The sequence below is a fragment of the Blastomyces gilchristii genome (genome assembly GCF_000003855.2).
Source record: "Blastomyces gilchristii SLH14081 genomic scaffold supercont1.17, whole genome shotgun sequence".
In the NCBI taxonomy this organism is placed as follows: Eukaryota; Fungi; Ascomycota; class Eurotiomycetes; order Onygenales; family Ajellomycetaceae; genus Blastomyces; species Blastomyces gilchristii.
The window spans coordinates 953,935-979,561 of NW_003101666.1; the positions used below are offsets into that span (position 1 = coordinate 953,935).

General features: G+C 29.2%; 3 protein-coding genes and 1 pseudogene across 4 annotated transcripts; all 4 read left to right on the forward strand.

Annotated features, from left to right (window-relative positions):
• Positions 1-12,249: 12,249 nt before the first annotated feature.
• BDBG_07110 (uncharacterized protein) lies at positions 12,250-12,465 on the forward strand (the record flags this gene model as incomplete). Its single annotated transcript, XM_031722940.1, has 1 exon — positions 12,250-12,465. One exon carries the CDS (start codon positions 12,250-12,252, stop codon positions 12,463-12,465), a length of 216 nt encoding a protein of 71 aa, XP_031579973.1.
• A 1,258-nt stretch (positions 12,466-13,723) lies between these two features.
• On the forward strand, positions 13,724-13,908 carry BDBG_17547 (uncharacterized protein; the record flags this gene model as incomplete). The annotated part of the gene is made up of 1 exon (XM_031725242.1): positions 13,724-13,908. A coding segment is annotated over one exon (185 nt), but the record flags the coding sequence as incomplete, so codon positions are not given.
• A 991-nt stretch (positions 13,909-14,899) lies between these two features.
• On the forward strand, positions 14,900-15,065 carry BDBG_17548 (uncharacterized protein; the record flags this gene model as incomplete). Its single annotated transcript, XM_031725243.1, has 1 exon — positions 14,900-15,065. A coding segment is annotated over one exon (164 nt), but the record flags the coding sequence as incomplete, so codon positions are not given.
• An 8,740-nt stretch (positions 15,066-23,805) lies between these two features.
• Positions 23,806-23,894, forward strand: BDBG_17549 (annotated as a pseudogene). The gene has a single exon. The product of its transcript is annotated as a tRNA-OTHER (tRNA).
• Positions 23,895-25,627: the final 1,733 nt, after the last annotated feature.

The following is a 25,627-nucleotide window of genomic DNA, read 5'->3' on the forward strand; positions in this document are numbered from 1 at the left end:
TCTCTCTCTCTTTATCTTAGTCTTAAATTATTCTCAGAACTTCTTCTAATCTCATTACTACTGTATGAGACTCTTCATTATCTTCTTTTTCAATCTCTCACAGACAGTATCATTCACATTAATTCTATACTTAGTTCAGTCTAAATCTATTAGAAGTGTTACTTAAAATTGTTATTATTCTACTCTCTTACAGAGTCTCTTCAAGATATTATAATATGTCTTACAATCTGTCTTTTCTTACTTAAATATCTTCTTCTTCTCTCTCTTCAATCTGTGATGATGCTCACATGCCTTGATAGTTCACAGAATCACAGAATATTTGAAGAGAAATGACATGATTGATTTCAGTGAGTGTTGAAGAGAGATGAAGGCAGAAGAGGCAGTCAGAAATAATATAATAATAATAATAATAATAATAATGGTAATAATAATGATAATAGTGATAATAATAATGATGATGATAATGATAATGATGATGATGATGATGATAATGAAAGAGAGAGTGCATTGAAATATATTACTGACTTATCAAATATAAAGAGACTTAAAGAAAATATTAACAGCTTTAAGAGATGTACAGAAACAGCTACAGTGTTGTATAGTAACATCATCTTCATTTAATACTTACACTGTTGATATTCTTTATATACAGTTATCATATAATCTGTATCAGAGATACATGCAGAAAACGGATCTTTATTACTAGAATAAATAATTGCAGCAATTCTCTGTTTTCATATTATAAAGATAAGTTATTCTCATTTCTTTCTACTCTCATTTCACTTCTTCAATCAATCACTAATTTCAAGCTGGTATAAAAACTATTAAAACACTCTCAGAAACCCTCAAATTGAAGAGTATAGACTAATCAAATTTTAAATGCAGAAGAAATCAAATTATCTTCTACAGATTTAATTATTCATCTCTCTTTAAATAAAACAGCAGTTGCATCACCTCTTCTCCTCAATTAAATGAAACATGGCCTGTAAAAAGTAAGTATCACGCCAGATTATAATAATCAACATGGCTCCAGCATACAGAGCTGTATACACACAGTGTATACTGAACTGAGAGACTGTATAAATTACAAATCAGCAGTAGCATTTCAGAGAGAGCTGTGTAGTATGAGAAAGCTGCAACTCTCAGTCACATGTGCAGAAAGTGAATCACTGTAGTAAGTATATATATATTGAAGTAATGCTTTTTAATAATACTCAGTCTCTGATATCATGAAAATAGAGTCTCTTCATGAGATCTGTTTTTATCAGATGTCAGAGAATCTTATATTTCTCAAAATCATTATCACATCTCTTGTTCATGAAATTAATGAGAGAAATTATTAATTTCAGTGTTCTGCTCTTAATGTTATTTAAGTGATAGTAGAGTCCACCCTGATCATACTTTTTAAGTGTATATTTTCTAATTATTCATATTTATATAGATATATACTGATTATTTATTAGATAATATTAAGATAATGACTCATTATTATTATTATTATTATTATTCTTCAATTATAGATGTATATAGTCAGAGACTATGACATCTACCTGAGAACCTTTAGTTCTTAGAGTTTTTCCTATATCTATAGAGTCAACTATTATACATTTACCAATTTTAGTTATGTAAAATCAGAAAATTCCAGCTTAGAATACAAAAACTGTTTACAAATTGCAGTATTTCAACACCTTTTGATACTTTGAAATCATTTGAAAATATCATGACAAAGGAAAAGAGAACATAGTCTTAAAGATAGACACATTAAACAGATAGATAGAAAAGAACAGAATTGAACAAGTACAGTAAAGAGAGACTATAACAAAAAGAAAATAAAAATATTAAAAGATAGTGTATAGCTGTTTTAACAGACTATATCTAATCAATTTCCATCTCTTCATATTCAGATACTTCTGAATTCAGTCATTTTCTTATAGCTGCTTGAGTTTCTGATAGAAAGTCTATTAAGTATTTAATTCCTATCTCAGTTGAGAATAAGAATCTCATATTTAATTGATTTAAATCATACTTCTTCTTCAATCTAACTCTGAGACTATTATATAATGCACAATGCATTATAATATACTCAGGATTTTTATTTGTATTGCAGAATGAGCACTCTGTTGAATCAAATCTATCATCAAATCTTTATATATAGAATTTGAAATAATCATGTCCTAGTTTTAGCTGAATTATAGATGAGAATATTTTCTTTTTACATTTAATTGAACAAGATTTTCACTTTGATTTTATCTCAAATCTTGAATAATGTATGCTCTTCTTTTATTTCTACCAGCTTTCATTTTATTGATTTAAATAAGATTCTTTTATCTTTCTCTTTATAAAAGATCAGAATACTGTTTTTTAAATAGATCTGCTTAATTCTGAACTCTTTTTTATAGCTGAATCAGTCAATTCATTGTCATGAATATTCATATAAACTGAAACTTAGTGCAGATGAATTATCAGTTTTAATATTCTTCTTTTTTAAATTTTCAAAACAGAGTTTAAAATCAGTGCAAGATTCATTTGATTATTATAAATCTGACTATTTCTAAGTCTTTTTAAAGTAGCTTGACTATCAGAAAATATTCATATCTCTTTCAAACTATTTTCTCTTTTATAAGATTTTATTTTAATGAGTTTGAAAGCTTTCACTATTGTAAATAGTTCAGTATCAAAGACTTCAGCTTCACAGTCTAAATTTCAGAAATCTGAGATAAAATTAATATTATCTTCAGTATAAGCAATGCCTGTATCTAATCTATTCAAATTCTCATTTTTTGAGTTATCTGAGTAAACCAGAATAGAGTCTTTTATATTGATTATAGAGATCTTCTTCAAATGCTGTTCATATTCTCTCTCTTTAGATAGTTCACTTATTTGTAAGTCTATGAGAGATTCTAGCTTATCTCTTCAGAGAGATATCTTGTCAGAAAAAAGAGGTTATACACTACTGAACGCCATCAACATCGTATTACTACAATATTTCTCATTATTATCAGCTTAATACAATACTTATCTAATACTTGCTTATGCTAGCTCTCTTGCCTCGCACATATATTATACTATAAATAGCTCTACCTTTTGTATGAAACAGATATATTAGATAGTGTATAGATAATATAACAAGTAGATCTTGATACATATAAGATTCATATGTCTTCAACATATTCATCTGTGATACTCATTTCAACAGTTATAAGCCTGGTAAGAAGCATCTGAAGAGAAGCGCGATACATCAATCTCAAATCCTCATTCAAACTGATAACTATCATTTGAACTGAGACAATTGATTCTCATTTGTATACAGTCTGAACTACTCAACTGTTATATCATATCTGATTCCCAGTAAGCAGCATCTGAAGAGAAGCACGATACATCAAACTCAATTCTCATTCAAATTTGATAACTATCATTCGAACTGATGTGGTTCGGAAGAACGTACGACCGTCGGATAATAACGCGGCCGCTTCCGAACTTGCTTACGAATGTAAAGGGGCCATAGCAGCCACTAATTAATTTAGTGTACAATATATAAGAAGCCGGTGTACACCTGTAATCATACACTGGCTCAAGCAATCTTTGAATCACATCTGATAGCATGTCTAAAAATCAGTGAGAAGTGCAGGCTCCTCCAGGGTGTGATAATTTTGTCTATGAAGTGATTCAGAGTTATCATGTCAGTGTGATTCTAGAATGCCTCAAAAGATAGTGTATGAAGAGCAGTGAGCAGAAGAGTATTTAATTCATGCTGCTTTGCTTATTGAGGGAAAACTTCATGTTCAGATGAATGCCATGTATGAGATGCGAATGAATGAGATATGAGAAAGAGAATGAAAGTGATGAACCAGATTGAAAGAAGTTCACTCCTCACTTAAAAGAAGAATAAAAAGAGAGAGTGATCATCATCAGAGTTATATAATGATAATAGAAATCATATAATGATATAGCAATATAATGATATAGTGATATAACAATATCGCAATATAATAATAGACATTGTACAATCAATGAGAAATCACTGAAATGAATATCTTCTCTAGTTAATATAAATAACACTCTTCTCTGCTATCTGAACTGAAAGATATGCAGAATCTCTCAGAGAATTTACTTAAAATAGTAAGAAAAGCAGTCAAAACTGCTGAATCAGAATCAAAGCTTCATACATGTACAAGAATTCTAAATGAGATTGAGGTCTTGTATATGCAGTGACAGGCTGAGATGAAAGTCAAACAATAATTGACATTTACAGTGAATCAAGTATTCACTATGAAGAGCTTTACTGATGCAATCATCATCATTAATAAGAATAGAGAAAATCAGGTCTTAGATCTGCAGTAGAAGATTGAACATTTATACAGATAGATAACTACACTGAATCTGAAGATCTCATTACAATTACTTACAATCTCTTCAGAAGTATACACATCATCAGAGATCACTGTGCAGAATGAGAATCTGAGCATGAAATATATCAAGCTGAAAGATCTGCTGAAACTATTAAGCTTTAATAATGACTGAAAAAATGATGCTGCAATCAGCTGGCTAAGTCAGATGTAATTATATTATTGAATTAAATATAAACTCACAGACAGACAGTTAACAGAATTCTAATAAGTCTTAAGATCTGTTATATTTCTACATGAAAAAGTGAAGTCATTATGAATAACTGATAAAAAGATGAATCTCACAGACTTAGAGTGATATCTATTCTCATAAATATGAAATGAGTTTTTCAAATGAATCTTATATAACTTTGAGAAAGTGAATACATGAGATAATATTATAAACACTTCACTAAGTGTAGATAAGTAAGTGATCTTATATTATACTTCACACACTTCAGCTTATACTATCTTGTATTGAATGAAGAGCTTTCAACATCTTTCTGTTTACAGATCTTTATTCATGATCTTACACTCAAATTGAGAGCAGAATAAAAATGCTTAATCTTATAATTAAGTATGATGAAAGAAGTGTACAATATTCTCATTATACAGAAACAAGCAAGTCAATTATAATAGAAAATACTGCAATTGAGTATATCTCAGTGAAGAACAGATAATCAGACTTCTATAATACAAGTCATATATCTGAATGTAATAAATCTAGATCTGAATGTCATTGCTAAAGCACTGAATTCTCTGAAAAAGAAATTCTCTGAGTGAAAATCTTGATATCATAAGCATTGAGCTTGCTTTAACTGTAGATGTTAAAATCATGATGTAAAAGATTACACACAGCATGCACAGTCAAGAGAAGCAAGAGAGTTAAAAAACTAGCAGAATTAGTAAGCTCAGAGACACTTGCTGATATTCTATGAAAAGTCTTCAAAGTGAAAGAGATGTCTGTATTAGAAGACTCTTTGAATTCTGTGAATATTAAGAGAAAGTAGGCTTCTGACTGAGATGCAGATGAGAATAAAGTGAATACTTATCTCAATGTCTTGAGACCTGAAAAATGTATAAGAGACACTTGAGTAAGAATCAAGAGATGACTGTAAAAGTGTTAGTGAACACAGAAGCTTCTATATAATATATTAATAATTATATGATCTGAAGACTGAAAGAGGTCTGCTGAGTGAAGAATCTCTGATGTATAAAATTATCTAATAACTGATATTTAATATCATCTGTAAGAGTAAGAGTTTCCTTGTACTTCAGAGAATGATCTTGCTATATTTGAGTGTAAGAGCTGCAGAATGTGAAATACAATCTTATTCTTGAACTTAATTGATTTCAAAGGTTCAATCTGCAGATTCAATGATGTATATGTTATATACAGTTGATCAATAGAAAGAAAACAGTTCATATAATTCTATCAACTGATATGAGAAGAATATTTCACATCTCTGATATAGAAGAATTAAATCTGCTTACATATTAACAAGTAAAGAGAATGATTTGCAAGACCTCATTCAAAAGCATTCTGTATATCATATGAGACTCAGAAGTGGAGAAAACCAAGATAAAAAATATATAGAAGAATAAGTGTATGAAGAAGCTTCTGAAGAAGTATGAAAAGATCTTCTGAATAGATCTTTCATCAGAATTACTGTCAGAATGAGGATTCATACATGAGATTGACACAGAGAATGCAAAACCAGTCAATCAGAATGCATATTCTCTGTCACAAACATATCTTGAAGAACAGAAGTGTCAGATCACAGACCTTCTAGAATGTGATCTCATACAACTCTTATCAAGTGTATAAGACTTTTCAGTTCTATTCATGAAAAAGGCAGATGAGAAGTGATGAATGTGTATCAATTATCAAGCACTTAATAAACTTATAATCAAGAATAAATATTCACTATCACAGATTCAACAACAGTTGAATTCAGTTGAAAACATCTAATATCTATCAAAGATTAATCTTCTCTCAGAATACTGACAGATCTGTATAGACAAACTATCAGTCTCACAAACCACATTTAATACACAATGAGAGAAGTTTGAATTCCTGATAATATTATTCAGTCTAATAAATACACTTATTATCTTTCAAATAATGATGAATACAATTCTTTATAAACAGAATGAAATCTCATATCTTGTATATCTCAATAACATTCTAGTCTTTTCAAACTCATATGATGAATATCTGAAGCATCTCAATGAAGTGCTTATAACTCTGACTGAGTATAAGCTCTATATTAAATCAACAAAGTATATATTTAAAACAGAAGAGTTGAAGTTTGTAGAATATGTAGTGAGTGATGACTGTATATATCTCATTTCAGAGAGATTGAATGTTATAGTGAATTAACTGCAGCTGAGAAATATACACTATATACAACAGTTTCTTGAATTGATCTCATATTATCACAGATTTATCAAGAATTTCATATGAATATCTGCATCACTCTCAGATCTCTTAAGAGAAATGAATACAAATCTGTGAAAGAAGAAGTTTCATTCAATCATCTGAAATGCTGTGTGTGAAGAGGCTTTTCTCACACAGAGAGAATATGTAACAACATTCTCAGTGCTTATTTAATCAGATTATAATAAATCTTTCTATATTGAGACAGACACATTCAAATAAGCTATCAGAGATGCTCTTCTACAGATAAGTAAGAACAGCAAGCTGCATCTGATGACATATAATGATAGAAAACTATCAGACACTGAGCTCAATTACTCAGTGCATGAAAAGAAATTGCTAGTAATTAAGCACACACTGATGTTACAAAATAGATATATTAATAACAGACATATAATAACAGTGATTATAGATCACAAAAGTCTTATCTATCTATAATTAATAATGAAATCTTTCAAACACTTAGCATGTTGAATCTCAGAGTTTCAAGTGTATAATCTTCATATCAAATACTGAAAGAGATCAGACACTGTGATATCTGATGCAATCAGTCACAGATCTGATTTCATGAGTAAGAGCTCTGCAAATCAGATATAAGAAAAGTTCATATTAAATATGCTGAGAAGATATAAGAAATCAGAATGAGTGAATACAATGATCTCTTACTTGAAGAATGATAAGATATCAGATAATAAGTGTCTTATAAAAGTAGTAGAAGAGATGCTTTCAAACTTTAAGCTGAGAAAATTGAAAAATAATATTATGCTTTACTGCAATCTAGAATACACAGAAGCTCTCTATCTAGAATATTTATTTAGACATGACTTAATAACTTACATGCACAAGGAATTCAGTTACTTAGAAAGCTCTGAACTCATAAGTGTACTCAAATCAAGAGTATACTGATCAAGCATGACTGAGAATATTCAGATATACACTCACAAGTGTCTGAATTACTAGGTTGTGAAAGAATCTAAGAAAGAATTAGAATGTGAGAAAGTATAATATCAGATGAAGTGTACAATACAACTGTTTAAATAATGAAGAGTGAATCTCATAGACATATTACTATGAATGCTAAATGAAAATTGATGAATAATCACTGCTATTAATTACACTACTGACTGGCCAGTTGTAAAAGCAGTTTCAGAGATGATAGAGAAGATGATAATGAAGTTTCTACATAATGAGATCTATGTTAACTATAAAATACTGTACAAGATTCTAACTGATAATAGTGTGAATCTTGTAGAAGAAGTAGTGAGGCATTTTATAAGCTAGTTATAGATAAGACATTGTAGAACAATGTCATATTATCTGCAGATGAATGAGAAGATGAAATACTTGAATAAAATCTTGAGTAATATGCTGATAAAATATCTAGTGAGTAAGTCTATAAGATTATGAGATGAATATCTTGATCAGGTACTATTAGTCACATGAATTCAGCAGCATGCAGTCTTCAAGTATTCATCATTCTATCTGTTGTATGAATTGCATCCATGCATTTCAGAGAATGCTTCAGAAAAAATGAGAGAGAAAATAGCAGTTACAGATACAGCAGTAGCAGTTGCAGATGCAACAGTCACAGACACAGAATCAAGATTGAAAGAGATCAGTCACACATATGCAAAAGCTAATGAGTTACTTCTGAACTGAGCAATTCAATCAAAAAGAATACAAGACTTACTAGTTAAGAAATTGAGTCTTAAGATAAGAATGTGAGTTCTTGTATATAATGTGAGTTCTGAGAAGTTTTAATCTAGATGATTTAAATTATATAAAATACTTAAATCACATTCTCTGAGAATATACACATTGAAAGAATCAGAGAGACAGATCTTATACAACTTAATAAATAATTCATATCTTATAAAAGCAAAGATACAAGATCTGAGTGAATTATAATTATTTATAGTACTATTATCAGTGTTGAAAAAGAAGAGACTTATAATTGAAAAGTCTCACAAAGTAAGAGAAATCATAGATACTTATGAATCAGATGATCTCACTTATTTCAATCTTTTTACAATTATAAGAAAAGAATGAGAAGAAATGAAGAAATCAGATAAATATCACACTTTAATAAGTAATGAGACTGTAGTCAGTCATATAATAATACACTGTAGATAGTGAATGTAACATGACAAAGAGCAGTCTCAAAGTAGCAGACTTGCATATGAATCAGATCACAGAAGAAAAAGAAATTCAGAGTTAAATTCAACTGTTTACATCAGTTTAATCACAGAGATAACAGAGAATGAAGCATCTGAAATATCTGTGAATATATAAAATCAAGTCAACTTAATCTCTGAAAATACTCAGAGATCAGATGAGATTAGTTTTAATAAGTCATTCACTGTAGTGATCTGAGCAGGTGAAGAGAGATAGTATAATATATAAGACAGAATTACAAAAGATGAAAGCTGCTGAACCTAGTTATTAAATGCTATATCATATAGAGATTATATAAGAGTAGTGACTAGCAGATAAAGAAAAAGTGTAAGAAAAGAAAAGAGATAATGAATTAATTATCAACTGTAAGAGTCAGCTGTAAAAGACAAATGTTATCATACATATCTTATTCATTTTTATACATTACATATTAATCTATTTTCAACATCACATCATCTGAAAAATGTCAAAAATAAAGAAAATCTTAAAACTTGAGATCTGTAAGAAATTCAAGAGCTGCAAGCTGCTCTTATAATAATATTATACATATTTCTGATTTCTCTATCACTCTGTGTATGATATTAATGTCATTTATTACAAGATTGACTGAAATATCAATATAGAAATGTGTATGTGTACATGTAGAAAAATTGAAGAAGAGTATGAAATCTGCAGAATCAGAAGTCAGAATAGAAAGAATAGAGATGAAAGAAACAGAAGAAGAAGAAGATATAGAATTAGATAAATAATAGCAGAAGTCACTCAGAGCTGAATACTTATAATCTGATATATACATAATCTTCTCTGCAGAAGAGGAAGAGAAAGTGATAGAAAAAGCTTAAGAGTAGAAGAGAGTAGTCTCAGCAGTATTATTATCTTTGATTAGAATAATCTCTGACACTGAAGTAACTAAGAATTATTATTAGCATATAAAAATCATAAAATCAGAGATGAGAATAGTTACTGAATGAATACTCACTGATCTTAGAGTTGTATATGTAATTACAACATGTATGAGACTTCTTAGAAAGAGAGAGAGAAACACAGAGAAATATAGAAAGTAGAACACAGTGTGTGAACAGCTCATTCTCATAATAACATTTCAGATAAGATATACAAGTCTCATATCTGTGAATATAAAAGAGTATGATATTCATATTTCTGTTTCTAAAAACACAGATATCTTTTGTCTGTATTATGAAGTCAGATAATAGATATCAGAGAATAGACTGATATAGATCTATTATTTTAAAGAAATTCATCAAAGTAGATGTCTCTGCAATATTGAACTTTACAGTTGTAAAAAGTTTCTTAATATCTATAAATATTATGACTTTATGCATAATAAAATCTATAATGATTTTCTCTAAGAATAGAAAAATCAGTGTTAGAAAGAAAAGATGAAAAGAAAAAGACTTACAATCTCAATACTGTTAAGAGAGAGAGTGATTCTCTGATATAAATAAATAATTATCTTATTATGAATATTTAAAATAAATATAATAATCAGTGTCTGTGACTGAGCTTCAGATAGTTGTGTTGTACACAGTCTTTATACAATAAATTATTCTAGAAGTCAGTAAGAAGAGTGAGAGTATACATACTGAGAAACATGAATTATTAAGTTTACATAACATCTTCTTGAAATGAGAAGAGCTGATAATAAAAGCAGAGACAGTAGAATCAGAAGAAGCAGAAGTAGTGAGAGTAGAGATCACAGAAATAGAGATAGTAGAAGTGAGAGAATCAGACATAGAAGCAGATGTAGAAGATTAAGAGAGAGTAACAGAGAAAGAAACAGAGAAAACAGAGAGAGATGTAGAAGACTCAGTTATATATAACATAGATAATTTCTTTATTATCACATTCTTCAAGTTCTCAATTAATGATTCAACATTGAAATCACAATCATTGACAGATGTGAATCTGTCAATATATGAAGACTCTATATGAATTAAAACATCAGTATCTGCAGTCACATAATATAATCAGAAAAACATAATCAGATATCACTGAAGAAAAGAGAGTCAGAGATGTATAAGAAGATAAAGAAGATATGTCATTCATGATAGTATATTCTAATGATTGTTAGAAGATAAACAAGTTCTGGTTATATTTCATAATGCATTACACTTACTGCTAATGAACTGCTCAGTATAAGTACTATAAGAACACTTATTATAAGAATAAAGAGTCATTGTCAGAAATGTGTATAATATGATAGATAAACAGATAGAAAGAGTTAAATAGAAGAAGAAGTAAGAATCTTGAATGAGATAGTAACATTTGATAATGACAATGATGAAGAAGATAATTGAAGAATGAGAAAAGTTAGTGAATAAGTGATATAATATAGTGAAAGTTTCTTTATAAGAGTGTACATGAAATGCTAGCTGAATCAGAGATAGGTCACATGATTACAAATACTAGTGACACAGGAATCTGTATGAAGCTAGGGCGGACATCATGATCATGTGAACATGACTGAATCTGGTGAGAGAGAATGTGGTTTGAAAGAATGTATGACTGTCAGATAATAACACAGCCACTTCTGAACTTGCTTACAAATGTAAAGGGGCCATAGCGGCCACTAATTAATTTAGCGTATGATATATAAGAAGCCGGCGTACGCCTGTAATCGTACGCTGGCCCAAGCAACCTTTGAATCACACTGAGACGATTGATCACCAATTCCAATTCTCATTCAAACTGATAACTATCATTTGAACTGAGACAATAGATTCTCACTTGTATGCCCCAGTGGCTGAATGGTTAATGCGGCCACCTGGTAGCGCCTTGGCGTGGGAAATCAAGATGTGTGAGTTTGAAACCCGCAGGGGATACATTAAATCCGGAACTCAAGCATCTCAGGTTTCTAATAAATACAGAGATGTACAAATTGCTCCAACAAAATTGCTCTATGTTTCTGAGATGGAAAGTTATTATCACATGTATTTAATTGTCACTCCTTTGTATTTTCTATGTTCTTATTATCTTGATGTGATCTTAACACCTGTATTTTCTTCTGTATAATCAACACTTGGTCTGTATTTAACATCACACAAGGACTCATCATAAGCTCCGCTTGCATATGAGTATAATGAAAGAATAATAATAATAATACTAATCACTTGTATACATTCCGAAATACTCAATTATTATACACTCTGAATTCTGATCATATCTATTCTCAAATACTTGAATTAATTTCTCAATTCATTCAATATAACCGATATAACAGACAAGACAATGTCTAGTGTGACAGTTCACCTTAGTGTTTCTGAAGATTGGAAATTTTGGTACAAGCATATGCTAGAATATGCAAAGAACAAGAAGGTATCAGACTTTATTATTCTTGATAAACCTGATATCTTCTCTGCACAAGAAGAACCTCTGAAACCTGAGTGTTCAGAAGAAGCCACTGCAGAGGTCAAGATAGCATATAATATCAAGATCACTGCATGAAAAATCAAATATATGAAATATGAGAAATTGAATGAAGGTATGACAAAGATACAAGATATTATATGAAGAACAGTGAATGTCACAGAGCTATGACATGTATGCAGCAAGAATGATAATATGAAGAAGAGTATTTATTTATTAAGAGATTATCTCTTCTTCACAATCACAGACTATCAAGATAATGTGAGAATCTGATATCATAATCTCTGCAAAGCACTGAAAAACAAAGATATAGAGAAGTGATTAAATGACTGATCACTTATTGAAAATGATATCAAAGAGATGAATATAGCTGAACAGTTTAACTTGAAGAAAGACTTCTTAAATGTGAATCTAGCTATTAATACAGGTTATACACACGCATAGGCTAAAGATGTCTGATGTGATAAAGATGTCATATCTTTGATAGAGTTAGTTAAGAACTTCAAGAAATGATATAGAGAAATGAGTATTCTCAAAGAAGATAAATCTATGAACTTTGCTACTCTTAATGAAAGATCTCAGCAAAATATCTCATTATTAGCAACATTTGAAAACTGCATCTGTGAAGCCCGTTACTGATACACTCAGTGCTACTATCTTAATCTCTCAAGAAAGCTACCTGAATGAAAGGAAAACGGGGAGAAGAGAACTCAGATTGATCAAGCTCTTAAGAATCAAGAATTAAAGAGACATGTTGATTGAGTGATATCTAGAGATTCATTCATGAATATAGATATGATAGATGAAGCAGTTCTAGAAGAAATAATTCTGAAGTAATCAGATTCTCAATCTATTAATCATCAATCTATCAATTAGCAGATCTGAAAAATATTGATGAACTTTTCAAATTCTCACTTCTATCTCTGAAACTTCTGAATCTTTGATACTGGCATGAAACAGCATATATGCAATAATCAAACACATTTCCTATTCTTTACACCTGCGAATGAGAACGCGGAAGTCTATACAGACAATTCCAGCACTAAAGTTGAAGGTTATGAAACTGTTAGAATAATCATGATAAATGAAGCAGATAAGCAGTTCAATATCAACCTCATCAACACCACTTACATCCCGAATTTTCATACAAATATCATCACATGGAAACCGTGTTTTCATATAGAAGGCATCTATTATGATGAAAAAGACTTCAGATTGTGAAAACACACAGATAATACAATCTTTATATATATTGAAGTATTTGAGAGATTGCTAGTTACAGAATATAGTGAAATAGCAGTTTTCTCAACTATCTTGAAAAAATTCACTATCAAAGTCACTGCAGCTATCACATCACACACTTCTAACATCATTATATCTGAAAAAATGATATCTTTAAATTCTTTAACTTCTATAAATTCTTCTTCTAATCTGTCATTACATACTTTAACAAATCATACTTTCAACCTATCAATATATATAAAACCTTCTCAAAAATCTAAGATCTCTATAGCTACTTAGTCTACATGATATAAGAGATTAGAACATTCATTAAAAATCATTATTTAAAAGCTTACAAATAATATAACTGGTATTTAAATCATCAATTTAGAAAACACTGCAGATGAGCTTATCACTGAGCTTTGTGAATTCTGTTATCTATCTAATGCAAAAAATCAAATATCTAGATGTCTTCACATTAGATCTTAAATATCATTCAAACATCTATACACTGATATTATATATGGCCCTACACAGTACTATAATGATGAGTGTTATCTCATACATTTTATATGTAATTATCTCCATTTTCATATAGCTATAACAGCTATCTGAAAATCAGAAATCTGAAAAGCTCTTAGATAAGCTATTAATTAAATTAAACATCAATTCAACTGTACTACAAAGATCATTCATATCAATAATGATACTGCAGTCAAGAAAGCAGATGACTTCACAAATTGAATAAATAATGAAGATCTAGAGATGAAGTATTCTACAGAGTATATTCATGAGTAAAATGATGCAGCAGAGTGAGTAGAAGTAATATTAATAATAAAGACAAGAACTCTACAGATAGAATCTCTTCTGTCATAATTACTTTTCTCTGAGATCACACTTACTGTTATCTACCTTGCAAATCAAACCTCTACTAAAATTCTAGATTGAAAGTCATCTCTATAAGTATTGAAAGAATTTCTACAAATCAAATCTCACTTCTGCAGTTATCTTTGAATCTACAGATGTCACATCTATGCAAAGATACTGAATGAAGTTCTTAATAGAAATCACTCTTAGAAGCTAGATTCTTGAGCATATATTAAATATCTAGTTGAATATGATTCTACAAACATCTATTGAATCTGGATTTCACACTTAGAATGAGTGATAAGAGTAAGAGATGTGATGTTTGATAAGAATAGAAAATTCAACTCTGAAGATCTCTACATTGAAAGACAACTAAGAGATTGAGTATCTAAGAAGATGAAGCTTCTATATATGAAAGTTTGAGAATCATCAATGACTTCTATCAATCAATTGAAAGAGATTATAGATGCAGATATTAATGTTTTCTACTCTAAAGAAAATGCTCAAAGCTCTGAAAAAATAGAGAAGAAGAATAATGAGTATAATTATTATAACATATTGATTCTTTCTACATCAGATTCAATACTAGAGTCAACAGGTTCTGATGTTCATATTAATACTTATTCAGCTGTGATAGATAATTGAACATGAAACATTGCATCTAGAGCTCATGATATTAGTACTGACTTTGATGAAGTAAATATCATTGATGACTGCAGAACCTGAAAATGTAGAGCTGCTTATCTTGTAACAGTTACAAATATCAAAAACAATTCATTTCAAAGGATCAATGAGACATTCTCTCAATCACATTCAGACTTCTACAAGTCTCAAAATTTAATTTCAAATACTGTTTTCACAGTTATCAACAATACAGCTACATCAACAGCATTCATATCAACTTCAAGAATTCATAGATCTCAACTGTCAGATTCTTCAAATCACAGAGCAGATATTGAAAAACACTCATATCACAAGGAATTTGAGAACACTGTTAAGCAGGAATAGAATAGTATATCTCTGTAGAATACATATGAAATTACTAGTAGATCACAGAGAGACATTTCAGTAATTTCTCTATGATAAATATTCATCTACAAATTCAATGATGAAGGTTTTCTTTTGAAATACAAAGCTTATATCTGCATACACAGAGATCTTCAATCAATCACAGATCTCACTATAAAAGCCTACACACTAGCTGTCAGAGATCTCTGAATCTTGTTAGCTCTAACAGCAGTATTCAATCTAGATGTGAAACAGCTAGATAAAATTAATGTCTTCATTAATAGTAATATCAATGAGCTAGTATATATGAAACTACCTGATGAATGATGAAAGTTGAAGAGGATACAAAATTTGAAGTATACAAATCATGTACTAAAACTTCTATAAGTACTATATAAATTATACAGATCATTTCTTCTTTGATTAAATGAACTATCTTCAATATTGAGAATACTAGGCTTTATCTCTATATCAGAGAATTGATGTCTCTTCTCTAATGATCAATTAATCATCTTCTTCTATGTAAATGATATCATCATTCTATCATAATGAGAAGATTCAAAAGAAAGAGATCAACTAATCAAAGATCTTAAAAATGCCTATAAGATCTGACAGATAAGAGATTTGAAATGATTTCTCAACATGTGAATAATACACAATCATCTCAACTTGAAGCTCTGACCATGTCAGAATGCCTATATTGATAATATAGTTAATACATATCATCTCATACACACTCGCAAGGCCTATACTTCACTAACTGATACTCTGTTAGAGCCTTTTAATAAGTCAGTCATATTCACAAAAATTCATCATTATCAATAATATATCAGCTTCTGCATCTACTCAGTAATGATGACTTGCTCTGATATCATATATACAGTGAATAAACTAGCTACATTCATGACAAATTCATCAGAATATCACTTATCAGAGATGAATAGAATGATATCTTATCTACATAATATGAAGAATCTTGCTATTCAATATAATGATAACATTGACAGATCTCTACAACTTGATCTCAAACCTGATATCATTGAAGTCATCAGTAATATCTCTTTCACAGATAATCTAAATTACTGCTCTACTCAAGAATATATCTTCAAACTATTCAGTGAGACTGTTGATTGAAAATCAAATAGACAGATAATTATAACTACATCTATCACTGAAGCTGAGCTTGTTACTATCTCACAAGCTGACAAGAAGTCTATCTGATGAAATAGATTCTTTCAATATATTCAATTTAAACCTGGTCACAAGATCTGTATTCAATGTGATAATTATCAAACTGTTAACATTCTTACAAAGAAAGACCTCTCTATAATCACAAAGCTTTATCACATTGATATATATGGAAGCTGGCTCTGAGAATGTGTTCAATTCAGTGATATTACAGTTGATTGAGTGTCTACAGCTCAGATGCCAGCGGATGGCCTCACTAAGGCTCTGTCACATCAGAAACATACAGAATTTATCAAGATACTAGGCCTACTTGATATATTAAATATCATCAAGGCGCAAGCAGAATAATGATATAAATGATCTATTTTAGTGTAATCTCTAAAGATTCATCTACACTCTTTTTGATTATTTTCATGCAGCTTCAATTACACTTTCTTTTACAGGTTACATTCACTGAAAAGAGTGTGTCAGAAAAAAGAGGTTATACACTACTGAATGTCATCAATATTGTATTACTACAATATTTCTCATTATCACCAGCTTACTACAATACTCATCTAATACTCACTTATACTAGCTCTCTTGGCTCGCATATATATTATACTATAAATAGCTCTATCTTTTGTATGAAACAGATATATTAGATAGTATACAGATAATATAACAAGCAGATCTTGATATATATAAGATTTATATATCTTCAATATATTCATCCGTGACACTCATTCTGACATATCTTCTCATGATTAATTTTCTCAACATTTAATGAAGAAAATTAACTACAGGCGCTAGCCATCTGCAGGATGCATTATAAGTTAATTGCATTTAATTCTCTATAATTAACTGACCATCACGTCTGTCCTTGTAAGAAATCCCGCTCCTCGCGGATTCTTTACCTCTATTCCTATCTCTCGCATAATCAATAGGGTTAGCGGCCCTTGGCTACACACAACTATATAGACTGAAGTTCATGAATACAATTCACAACTCAGCTTGAATACTATTATATATTTAATTTCTACATTTTATCTTTCTACTGTGAATACTTTTAGTAATTAACAGTATATATCATGTCAAGCTGCAAATACCTGAATAATTATCTGTGAGTACTTATTCTTACATTTCAAGCTCAGTCAGTCAGTAACTGTCTGTTATGACTGAAAGAACTAGAAACTTATAAGCTTCAATCTCTGTAAACTCTACTATAGATACTCAGAAGTAGTCATCTGAATCATGAATAACTCTTATAAAAGAAGTCTTAGAGAACTTATTAATTACTTACAGAATATTATTCTCTATATCTGTGATAGAGAAACTCTCTGAACTTATAAATAAATCAATCTTAGTGAAGAATATTCTTGAGCATCTCTCACAGAATTAAGCTATTTTTCTATAAGAAATACTTACTATCTGTAAACATTCTTGAACTGAGTCTCTAGATATAATCTTCAGAGATATCTATAAACTGAAAAGAAACTTTCTTAAGCTGTAATTACTTAAGATCACTTACTGAATTATAATCTATAAAAGCTTTTATAAGTTTGTATTTAAAATTAACTTACAAGCTCAGCTGTGTGATATAAAAGATAAAGAAGCTATTATCTATACAATAACAGATCTCTACTACACTAAAGTCAAGAACTGACTGAATTATCTAGAGAATAATTATAAAAGATTCTGCTAATCTATTCTTAAGATCTATCTAAAGAATAAGTTAAGAGACTTTATAAGCTGAACAGAGAACATCTGAACTATAATTATTAATATTAGAAAAAGAGATAAGAAATCTGATGAAGAGTACTTATAATACTTTATAAAATTATGATATAAATTGAGATCTGTGAAAACAGAGTTCTGAAATAAGATCTGAATAATAATGTTTATAAAGAGACTGAATAAAGATAGATAGAATAAGCTTATTAAGTAAGACTCTAAGTTCTTAACTCTGAAGAAACTGATAACTCTTATTCACTGCTTATAAATCACTATAAGAGTCACAGATCTATAGAGAGTAGATTATCAATTAACTCTGTAAGAATCAGAATAACAGAGAACAGATTTACTGAAAATAGATAATAAGATATAGAGAGATTTATATCTGATTACTGAGTAAAGAGAGAGAGCTTTATAAGCTTCTATGAATAAAGTATATAATAGAGAGATTAAGAAAAAGAGTCTCTGCTTTATCTATTCTAAATTAGAACATCTTTATATAAACTGTTCAGATAAATTAAAATAGAAATTTAAGAAGTCATAGACAGAGTTAGTAACAGTTTTCTTAAGAGTTTTAAAGATAATATCTGAATCTGTTACTTTCTTAATAAAAATACATGCTTATGAGAAGAGACTGTACTGCAGTACTGCTGTCTCATCAGTATAAGAAGTATTAATAAACTCAGAATCTTAGGTCACTATAGTGTCTCTAAAGCTCACAGAGTAAATGAGCTGAATAATGAAAACTAGAAATCTGCTCTTATAATAAGCAGAATGTAAGAACTCAGATCTAAGAACTGAGAGACTTATAAGAATTATCTTTGAATTACAAGATCTCTTCAGAATCTGAAGAAGATTTATAAAAACTATAATTATTACAGATATCACAGATAACATGTACTTGAGACTTATATGACTTTAAAGACATAATTTATATATAACTATTCATGAGTCAGAGTTATACTTTCAATCAGTGTTAACAGACTCACTTATAAAGATAGAATCAGTTAATACTATAGAGTTAATTAGAGAAGATAAGCTTATCTATATAATAACTTTATAAATGTCTGAGAACTTCACAGTCATGAAAACTGAGCTTCAGATATCAGAGAAATACTAAGATCTTACAGAGATATTCAGCTTAGTAAAAATAGCTGAGCTTTCATCTCACTGTAAGAAGAATCTGATAATAAATTTAATAGAAGAGTAGAAATTCTTCTGAAAATCAATCTATAAGCTCTCTTATTATAAGATAGAGATCTTACAGACTTATGTAAAGAAGAATCTGAAGAATGACTTTATTTAATCTTTATAACTCTTTATAGAAGTCTCTGTAATATTTGTAAAGAAGAAGAATAAAGATCTCAGATTATATATAAACTACTATAATCTGAACTTTAAGACTATAAAGAGTTACTATCTTCTATCTCTGATTGAGAATGTAATTAACTGTCTTATAAAAGCTGTTATATTCACACAACTGAATATAATTAATATATATATATAACTGTAAATACAGTCTGAGAATGAATAAAATACTGTCTTTAAAACTATACTGAGATTATTTAAATATCTAGTAATATCTTTTAATTTGACTAATATCTCTACAGTATTTCAGTCTTTTATTAATAAAATACTTTATATATATCTGAATGTCTTCATAATAATATATCTGAATAATGTAATAATATACTCTATAAAGAAGAAAGAACATACTGAGTATATATAAACTGTATTAAAGGCCTTAGATGAGACAGAACTGTATATTAAGTTTATAAAGTATAACTTCAGTACTTATCAGATTAATCTTCTAGAATATATAATTATTATAGATAATATTTAGATGAAATCTTTGTAAATTAAAACTATTCTATTATAATCAGAGTTAACTAGTATTTATAAGATTCAGATCTTTCTGAGCTTTGTGAATTTCTATAGACAGTTTATCTTTGTATTTATAAGAATCTTCTTAACTCTTACAGACATACTGAAGAGTGAAAATAAGAAGAAATCATCTTATAAATAAAGAATGAAAAGATTATTAAGAAGAGAGAATTATGAGAACTTTCTTATCTTAGAAGCTTATAAAGTCTTTATAAGATTGAAATAGATATTTATAGATATAGTGATACTATTTCACTTTAATTTCTTACTCTTAATCAGATTAAAGACAGATATCTTCTTCTTTACAATTTCAGAAATAGTCTTATAACTATAGTTAAATAAGAACTGAGTTTCAGTGATTTTTTTCTTATAGAAGATACAATCTACAGAGATCAACTATGATATTTATAATCAGAAGCTTCTCATAATAGTGAAATTCTTCTATTACTAATATCACTACTTCAAGAGTCTTATAATAGTGATTACTGTTAGAACTAATCATAACAGCTTATAACAGTTTACTTTAATTAAGAAACTCTCACAGTGACAGATCTGCTGAGCTTAGAGACTAAGTGAATTCTGATTCAAGATAGAGTATATCAAGAGAACTAAGAACTCAGTAAATGAACTCTCTCACAGATCTGACTATGTCAAGAAGATCAGAAGAACAGATATAGAGAGACTAGAGAAGATAGAAAAGCTTTACAGAATACTTAAACTGAGTATTATAAAGAGATTAACTGAAGAGTCTCTTAATTCTCTGTGAGAGAAGAGAAGAGAGAGAGAGAAGAAATCTATACAACTACTCTCTATAACACTGAGAGTTAACACTCTGAGAATCTTTATAAGAATTCTTGAAGAGAATATCTATAATCTGAAGAATTTGCAGACTTTAAGAAGTACTGTAGAAGATCTGATATAAGAGAAAACAGAGTATAAGTCTTTATAAGATCTTCTGTTCAGATTGTCTGAACTACAACTGAAGAATAAATATACTTAGTATATTCAGAAACTACTCATAGCAGAGATCAACTCTGTAGAAATAAAGAATTGAAGAGACCTAAATAATCTCTTATGAAGAGAGAACTGAATTTATATATTTATGAATAAGTTTCTATATATAGAACTTATTAAAAGGTATTATAACTCTTCTCTAACAGATCATTTTACAGATACTAGAACTTATAAGTTACTCATAAGAAAATACTTCTGACTGAAGATACAAGAACTTATGAAGAAGATAGTGAATTCTTATACTATTTATCAGAGTTTGTAAGTAGTACAGTTCAGATTATATGAAGAACTTATTTCTCTACTCATCTTATAGAAACCTTGAGAATAGCTAGAAATGAATACTCTTATAAGTCTCTCTGAAAGTAAGAACATATATAATGCCTGTTTTAACAGTGTGCTGATAATAGTAGATTACTTTATCAAGATAACACACTTTATACTCATCTATAAGAACTTAAAGTCAAAGAATTTGACTTATATCTTTATTTATAATATAATTCAGTTACATGAATTATCTGCAAATATTATTTTAGATAGAGAATCAATCTTTATAAGAGAGTTCTGATCTGATCTAATAATTATACTGAAGATCTTATAAGATCTAAGTACAGCTTTTTATTAACAGACAGATAATTAGATAGAATATCTAATAAGTATATTAAAATAGTATCTGCAGTGCTTTGTCAATTATAATCAGAATGACTGAGTGCATTGATTATTATTTATAAAGTTTATATATAACAACTCAAAGCATGTCAGTATAGATAAAATTCTCTTTAAGATACTCACTAAATCTCACTCATAGATAATTTTAATAAATCTGTAAGAGTATACTATAGAGTGTAATGATATCTGTGAATAAGCTGAGAGAATTCAGAATATTCAGAAGAAAGTCTGTGAATTCTTAAGAAAGACTCAAGAGTATCAGAAGAGATACTATAACTTTAAGTATATTATAAAGAGTTTTAAGAAAGATGATAGAGTCTGACTGAGTCTAGAAAACATTATTATATAAAGATTTAATAAGAAGCTGAATCTCTTGCAGACAGAGTCTTATAAGATTATAAAGAAAATTAGCTTATAGTTCTACAGATTAAAACTGTTATCTGAGTTATAGATATATAATGTTTTTCATATCTCTTTACTCTGTGAATATAAGAAATTCTTAGAAGAGAATTCTATAACTTATTACTCTATTTACAAAGTACTAGAGAGTGAAAGAGAATATTAGATTAAAGAGATTATTAACTTAGAGAAGTAAGATTATAAGCTCTGATTCAAGATTCAGTGATAAGAATATTCTGATAAGATAAATAAGTTCACTTAAAAATTATCTGAGTAGATAAGACATCTGTGAAAACTGAGATATGACTTTTATACTGTAAATTCTGATAAGTCAAAATGATATGATCTTCACTAAGAATTTGATTATAATAAAGATATTAACACTGTTATTTATAAACTATAGTCTATAAGATGATGAGTTTCTACTGAGATGAACAGTTCATGATATATATAAAGAGAAGAAGAAATCATATTCTTATTAAAGTTAAAAAATAAAGAAAATAAAAACAGAGCTGTGAACATAATTTAAAAATTAATAAAGAAAAAATAAAGAAAACTTATACTTATATTCTTAATATCTATAACACTCAATCTCTCTGCAACTATCAATTCTTCTCTTTAAAGAAGTAGAGAGTATTATATCTGTGATACAGACAATCATTATATTTAATATAAAGACTATCAGAAATGTACAGACTTCAGAGAAGTTAAATATCAGAGTATATACAGTTATAGCAGAATCTTGAGAGCTGATTATCTATGTATATAATCAGATATCTCTTACAAAGCTGTGTTCACTTTCTCAGTTATACTGAAGTATTCAGTCTGAAAACAATTAAGATGTGAAGAAAAGACTCATCTACTCAGATCAACTTCTGTCACAAATTTATAATATTTACATTGTCTTGATTATCTGAATTTTACAGATATCTGAGAACTCATCTCTCATTGACAATGAGATTGTGAAAATGCATTATAATATGTGAACTGTTGATAGAGAATCTAGGTATATTTGTATATATCTGATCAGAAATTGTGTGAGTAGAAAGAAGATGATTATAGACTTACAGAACTACAGAAGACACTAACAGTATTAGAAGTATCACAGAAACTGTCAGCTAGAGTCTGTAAGAAATTACTTACAGAGAGACTTACAGTAAAGAATGAAACTACACTACTTAGAGTTAGAAGCTGATCTGAAAGAGATATAAAGTTAACTACTGATCTGAAGATTAGATGTAATGATGAGACTGAGAGAGATAAAGATACTGTTATAAGTGATAATATCTCTGCTTCATCAGCTGATAAAAAGTGATCAGAGAAGTTGTAGAGACACTTATAAGAAGCTCAGTAGCAGTCAGACATTGTTTATAAAGATATTAAAATTGAAACAAAAATTTATTCTTGAGAAGTTCTTGAATTAATATATGAATATTATTAGAAACACTCTCTCTCTATGCCTCAGTGGCCGAATGGTTAATGCGGCCACCCGGTAGCGCCTTGGCGTGGGAAATCAAGGCGCGTGGGTTCGAAACCCGCAGGAGATACATTAAATTCAGAACTCAAGCATCTCAGGTTTTTAATAAATACAGAGGTGTACAAATCACTTCAATGAATCACTCTATGTTTCTGAGCTGAGAAGTTATTATCACATGTATCTAATTGTCACTTCTTTGTATTTTTCTATGTTCTTGTTATCTTGATATAATCTTAACACCTGTATTTCCTTCTGTATAATTAACACTTAATCTGTATTTAACATCACGCAAGAACTCATCATAAGCTCTGCTTGCATATGAGTATAATGAAAAAAAAAAAAAAAAAAAAAAAAAAAAAAACTCTCTCTCTATTATCTGAATAAAAATACTTCACAGATGAATGAGAATACTCACAGTTTATAAGAATGAGAGCTGTTACAGAAAAAGAGAAAAGAAGATGAGATTTCACAGACAGATCTGAGATATTTATACTAATCTAAAGAGGTTTATTTACACTGTAAGTAATCTCATAAAATAGTCAGATCACTCTAGTAAATAAAGAGTGATTGTGAATTATAGATCTGAATCTTTCTATATAACTATAAAGAGTGATTACAGACTGCAGATATCTTAATTCTACAATTCTACAGAGTTAATGAAAGAATGAAAAATTCCTCACAATTCTACAGTATCAAAGAATGATGATTTATGAGAATGAGTGAAAGATTAACTCATGAATGCTTCTCTTTGATGAGAATAATCTCATAGAAAGTGATTCATCTGCAGAATGAATCTGTGTAATGATTATACAAGAATCTTACAGAAAAATAATTGAAGATCAACTGAAATTCTTCAGATTAAAAGATATGAGATGAATCTGTGTAATAATCACACAAGAATCTTACAGAAATGATTGAGAGTCAATCAGAACTCTTCTGTATAAAAGATATGAGATGAATCTGTATAATAGTCAGAGAAAGATCTGCAGATTATAAAGAATCTTGTGAAATAAGAAACTAAGTAATAGACTCTTTTCTCTTTATAATAATAAGAGATTTTTCCTCACTGAGGTTTTTTTTTATATAGATATAAAGAGTTTTTAGTAAGTATCACTGCAGTGCTGAGTTGATTCTATGAAATCCCTCAGTGAAAAACTTCACAGATAAAGTCTTAGAGAGAGAGAAGTATGTAAGAAATCTCACTTCTCACAGATTCTTTATCTCTATTTCTATCTCTTATATAATCAATAGAGTTAGCAGCTCTTGACTACATATAACTATATTGACTGAAGTTCACAAATACAATTTACAACTCAGCTTGAATACTATTATACATTTAATTTCTATATTTTATCTTTCTACTGTGAATACTTCTAGTAGTTAATAGTACATATCACGCCAAGCTGCAAACACCTGAATAATCGCCTGTGAGTACTTATTCTTACAGTTCTCTCAGGCCAGTCACTAATTTCCAGAGATATTAGTTAGTGACTGTTATCACTCACTTGATGACATACACATCAAGCTTCTGATTGCTGATCTCAGTCTTATTAGATGCTTATAGATTTATCAATCAGCTGTTGTGACTCTGCTCTATGTTAGAGACTAATCATAGACTTGATAACTGCAGTTCTCTCTATCAGTATTTGAGCTTAGTAGTGAGCTTGTAAACTTTAGCCTATTAGAGTACTCTGTCTAGAGTCTAGATACATGTCTAGATCTGCTAGTTAGATAATTTTCAAAATCATTCTCTATATTTAAGAAAGAGCTAGACTTCAATAACAGCTCTAATTAGAGACTTGT